Raw genomic sequence first — 6,000 nt, 5'->3', positions numbered from 1 at the left:
CCCGTCTGGTTGTCCCTCACCTTGCCCCCAGAATATTCACACACTCAAGCAAGCGTCACAAAACCTACAACCCACTCTCCAATCCAAGCACGTACTGTGCTAAAATGTCACTCCTACGTTTCCATGCTAACAAGAACAAAAGGGAAATTGCATTTCCCACATTATCTGAGGCATTTTGATGGTGTTTTTCAATATCTGCACTTTTAAGAGCAGTGACAGGGCGTAAGTAGTTTTGTTTTAAATTACTCCCAAGATGCTACAGGAGGTCACCCATGGTTCCAGGGCTCAAGAAGGCACTCCAGAGGAAAGCTTAATGGAAGAAAACCGTGGGGGAGAGAACAAACAACTGAACTTGGAACAGCAGGCACGAGTCTCTAGCCTACTGCCATCTTCTTATACTTGACAATACTTCATGCTGTGAAGCGAAGAAACAGTGGCAAAGGTTTCTAAGTTCAGGCTGTAAATGCCACTGGGGATGTCTTCCCTTTGCTGCTCCTACGTGTGACGAGTCCCATCTTGGCCCTGCATGGCCCACACTCACCCCATTGGGAGCTCCCTGCAGGTGGGGAACGGTTCTCTCGGGGCTCCAGAGGAGTAACACACTGAAATTCCTTTTAAGAATAAAGCCACGTGCACCCTGTGAATGAAACTAAAGGGAATTAGCTATTTCCTAATCTACTGACTGAGACTTGAAAAACCCTCCACAAAACTGCAGAGTTACAGAAAAGAACAGCCTGACTACGCATGACAGCAGAGAAATAGAAAATGGTACGAGTTCAAAGTGAACCACAGATACACGTAAAGTCTCCATTTTTGTTCTTACAGTGATTTGGTTAAAATATTTCCGACGTTTCATAACGGTATAGTAATTTTCCAATGTAATTTATGCAGCAAATTTCACCCACATCCAAAAATACCATATATGTAAATGCTTTTTTTTTTTTTTTTTTTAAATAAAAACGTATACAATTCAAACTCTCCTTAGGTAAGCCTATGCACAGTTCTCATCATCACTTGGGTAGAAAGTCTTCAGAATAAGTATATTCTAAGAGAGCACACGAATGAGAACACTTAGACGAATTGTCCCTTTTGATGACAGTTGATTCTACTCCATCAATCTCTTATTGCTTAAAATGAAAACAAACAGGTTTCATCAGCGACAGCAGCACTCGAATGGCACAGCAGCCTGGGGAAAGGACCTGCTTTCAGTTCTGTTGGACAGAAATACCCAAGAGCCTGTGGACACGACCACAGATCTGTCGCCAGTCCTGTCCATGTCGCACGGACAACAAAACAGAGGTGTCACTGGCAGGGAGAGATCTCGGTGGCAATGCATATATGTTTTAGTGCTAAGGTTGCATTTTCCTATCGCTTCTGTGAATACAGCTCCAACTGTAACTGAAAACAATCCGATCTGAGCAGATACAAGACACTACATACACCAAATCTGAAGTGTGCAAGAACAACGTGAATAGAACGCCGCCGTGGGCTTACACTCACATTTGCTACGATGCCAAAACACCTCCACAGCAAGCTTTATTTATACAACTTCCAATTAAAAATGCTGTTATCTCTCAAGCTACGTTTTAAATTAACAGAACTAAAAAAAAAAAAAAAAAAAACCTGATAAAATTATTTTACTTTTTTTTATTCAAAATAATCTGACAGTTTAACAATATTCCAGGTGCATTACAAACACTGCCATAGTCAACACAACAATCAATATTTAGAGAGCATTCAAACACTGAAGACATTTATCTTAACGCTGAGACAGGAGAACACGCTTACACTGAGAGCATTTAGATCACTTTCAATAACTGACTCCTTTGAGGCAGATGTCCGATTTCTCTGGCACAAAAATGGATTCAAATCCAGTAGAGATGAATTATGGAGGGAAAAAAAAAAAAAAAATCAGGAGTAGAAATGGTTTTCCCTGTATTTTCTATTAAAGCATCGTGAGATTACAGTTACACGGCCACTACCAGCCTAGACTACCCTAGTGTCGACTGTTCATGGGATAAAACATCTAAACCATAATACAGAAACCAGCATTAAAGCCAACAAAACCACAAATTCTTTCTAGAATATGGCTGAATTAGTTCACAGAGAGTTGGGAACACATTGGATACAAGGTGCAGTGGAAATACCATCTGGAAGAAACACTTGATCTTCCCCATATTTTCCCCTCTGCCATCACCGAAATTCGCAGGAAAATGTTAACACAATTTTACTGCCCCTCCTGCAAGCATCTTCCCCATCCTTCAAAATCATCACCTTGCTGACTGTCTCGATTTTTCCACGTATTGGCCAGTATTACCTCTAACATTTAATCAAAAGTTACAAGTCACATTATTTCTACACCATACCCTGTTTCTTTCCAATTAACCCAGGATCTAAAAATGGAGCTTTAGCTTCCAACTTCATTTAAAGCAGCGCGTTTGTTCAAAAAAAGAAAACAAGATGTCAAAACAAGAACTTGTAAGGACACATACACAGATGAGTGCATAGTGCAGAACATCATACAGAGAGAGCAGCAAGGCCACATGCCATGTCGAGTCCACGTTTAAAAGACGCGTGTTTCCAAGGACTAAATCCATTTCTAGAAAGTTTGACTTGTGGGGCTTGCTTAAAGTATTAAAATCTGTCTTTAAACATGGCGTGACTTCTCCATCATCACTTTGGTATAGCTGCCTGTATGTGCACATTAGGACAGCCACGTGCAAAGTACAGAGAGGAGACACACCACCATCCCACTCTCATTCTACATGAAAGCCTTCCTTACTTTTTCCTGTGGGGGGGGAAAAAAAAAAAAAATCAAGAAGGAAGTGGGACAGTTTTCAAATCATACAACTTTTCTGTATGCCAACTGGGGGAAAAAAAAAATAAGATGAATAAATAAATAAATGAAGATGGCTTGAGCTCAGGGTTTGTTGGGCAGCTCCGGGCTGTGCTGGCTCTTGGCAGCACACGGCCCCTTGCGGCGTTGCTCCCAGCTGGTGTTCCATGGCAGTGGAAATCTGAATTGCTTCTTGCAAAAAGACAAGTGGCAGCTTGAGGACATCTCTGTATGCTTAGCCAAATGCTTCGTCTCTCCATTCAGTTAGTTTGCTTCTAGAAGCAATGTTTTTGGAAAAGGGCCATCAGAACAAAGGAGCATTTCCCTTAGTTGCAACATCACACACTCCACTAACAGATAGACTTTCTTTCCTAAACCAAATTAGCTCCTGGAATACCTCACATTCATTTCTTCTTTATTTTTTTTTTCTTCACTCTTTCTCAAAACAAAGTTTCTCTAGCAGTTGTGCAGCTTAAGCCTGTTACCACAGTTTAGTCCAGCATTTTCTTAGCACCTCACACAAATAACTCTGCAGCTTGTCTGCAACAACCATCAGCTAGAAACAGCCACCAGGAGGGGAAGCACCCACAGCAGTGCTAAAAGCACAGCACTACCACCCTGCTACATCCAGAAATGCTTTTGGATACGCTGGTTCCCGGGTCAGACAACTGAACCTAAATGGGATTTCTCTCCAAGTAGGGTTAACTCCAGTTATTCCAATGTAGTAAACACAAGAGGGCAGTACTGAGGATGCCAGTCCTGTACTGTACAGTTTTCAGTCCGTTTTTTAAAGACCTGTTAATGGAGATATGGCTCAGTGTCAAGGCTAAGTGGGCAAATGTTATCTAAGTTCAAGTCCGTATGGGAACTACCACAACCCCTGCCTACTGTACAATAGTTCTGCTTGGATTTAAGCCAACCACACACACTTCACCCTGCTAATTTACCTATCCTGCTTAATTGCAAGAATCTTCACCCTTTCACACTCCCCGGTTCACTATCATTTATTTTCCTGAGTGAGATTATAAAAAGTTAAACCCTTCTACCAAAAGTACAAAGACAAATTAGATATAGTAGAACAATACAAACCCAGTTATACAGCATTACAAGTGCAGAAATTCTTCATGTTGTTGCTCTTCTTTATCGTTGGCCCCCAGTAAAAACCATAACAAAGAATCTAGTTATCCAAAATATTTTTAAGTACTGTGATTAAATTTTTCAGACCATAAATGTAGCCCTCATCCTTTGTGTTGCTGGGAAACACGTGAGCAAAATCTATCATTCGGACTTCTACGTTTGCACTTTCCTTGATCTCTGCTGGCATGTGACAGAAAACTTTTTCCAGTTGCGGGATAACGTTCCCGTTCAGATGCTCCTGTGCAATGCAAGTGCTGCTTTTCCACATGTTGTCTTGTTCCAAGCTTTCAACTTTTAGAGAGAGCTGGCTGTGGTGCCTCTTTGAGTACGCCTTTTTGTGAAGTGCATAAAATTTGGACAAGCCTTTACTGACAGAGGCCTCAATCTTCCCATTCTCTGTAGAACCTATGACATGAATATTGTTATTATACTCCAGTATGTCTCCACCCGATAGCAGTCCTTTGGGCACTCCTCTCTTCTCTGCCAAGGTGACGTCGCTCAGCCGCACGCTTGGGGCCTGACTCGAGCCCTCGTAAACAAACAGCAACGAGCTCGCATAGAAGTTGAGCTGCTTTTGGCCCTCAAACCACTTCAAAATCTTTTCAATCTTCTGAATGCTGGCAGCGATCGCATCTTTCCTCAAGCAGTACCCGTTGTGGAAGAACTTTGAGATGCCTACAAGAAATAGACATTTTTGAGGATTATTTTCACCTCTGGAAAAGAAATCAAGTGCTGTTCAACATCTGAGGATAAGAATAACTCCCGCTATGAAAAAAAGGCAGTGTTGAGTTTCAAGCACAATTACTAAACAAATCAGAACCAAACCAAGGAATTCAGGTACCTTCAGTACCGCCTTACAGAAATACAGGTTGGTGTTGGATGGTACAGGAATCCAGCCACTCAGTGTACCAAACTGCAGATAAACAAGGTTCCTGCTGCCCACGTCATTTAAAGCAAGCATCCCAGTCGTGTTGGGCAGGGACCCACTGAACTCTCCAGGCATAAAAAAGCTGAAGCAGCTCATTTATCATGAGTGGCAGAACTGACAAGTCAGTACCAGCTCTAAGGGCTTGTCTATTTGTCCTTCTGTCCCAGATGCCAGTTAACGACTAGCTGGAAATATTTATCACTAAACAGCCATATGAGGGCAGCACTTTTATTTCTTGTTGGTCTTGAGCAAAGTAAGGATAGATTTCGACTGAGGAGGTCAGAGAAAAATGTATTTTTAATATAAAAGACAGCATTTATTCACAGAATACAATCGGAGATAATACTGAGCAGATTAAAAACATAAATGCCCCTAAGGGATTTCTACCTCATTACACTATCAAACCTCAAACCTGCAAGGAAATTCTATTCTACCACAACTACTCCCTTATTAGCAGTAAAAGACATGTGATGACGAGATTCCTTTAAGACACACAGCTGTTACAGCCAACTGCCAACTTAACTTCGGGTCAACAGGGATAGAGGAGACAGCCTTAGACCCATCTGGGAGAGGAGAGAGGGGGATTTTTTTTTTTTTTTTTACCATGGGGGCACACAGACTACTTTTACATATAGTTCTAAAATCACAACAATAATAGCCAAGTGAACTAAGTTCTGTACACACACTCCCTTACCATCCTTCACTGTTTCCTTCGTCAAGCTCCTCCCGTAGTGCTGGTTTTGCGTCTCGTAGCTGTCAGAAGAGACATGGTAAACCTGCAGGGAACAAAAAGGCAAGTCTGAACTTCAGAGCAACCATGGTTTTCTGCAGAGCTAGGAGACATCTCTCACACAGGTGATGCTTTCTGGCCCCATCCATCCCCCTGGTAGCTGTACAGCTACTTAGGTAAGTCAGCACTGCCCTCTAGTGCTCTGCACAACACTGCTGCACATCTTAGGGTTATAAGCTACAACTTGTATATTTTCAGGCATCAGAAAGACACCATTACATCGGCTAAGAACAGATCGACCTGTGTATAGCAGGACGCATTTTGCACGGCACATGCCTTGCAAATCAGTGCTAAGACCTGAAACCATCG

General features: G+C 42.0%; 1 protein-coding gene across 1 annotated transcript in view; it reads right to left on the bottom strand.

The window, feature by feature from the left end:
- Positions 1 to 1,632: 1,632 nt before the first annotated feature.
- The window catches only part of IPMK (inositol polyphosphate multikinase), a 32,906-nt gene continuing 28,538 nt past the window's right edge, over positions 1,633 to 6,000 (bottom strand). Inside the window, exons 5-6 of the mRNA XM_085229543.1 lie at positions 5,596 to 5,677; positions 1,633 to 4,648 (exon numbers count right to left, since the gene is read on the bottom strand). Coding sequence (XP_085085669.1) covers positions 4,014 to 4,648; positions 5,596 to 5,677 — 717 coding nt within the window. The 3' untranslated portion in view covers positions 1,633 to 4,013. The remainder of the gene's footprint in view (positions 4,649 to 5,595; positions 5,678 to 6,000) is intronic.

The sequence above is a fragment of the Meleagris gallopavo genome, chromosome 8, assembly GCF_905368555.1.
Source record: "Meleagris gallopavo chromosome 8, MGAL_WU_HG_1.1, whole genome shotgun sequence".
In the NCBI taxonomy this organism is placed as follows: domain Eukaryota; kingdom Metazoa; phylum Chordata; class Aves; order Galliformes; family Phasianidae; genus Meleagris; species Meleagris gallopavo.
Note: the sequence above shows the minus strand (reverse complement) of the source record. Positions and strands in the feature narration are given on the sequence as shown.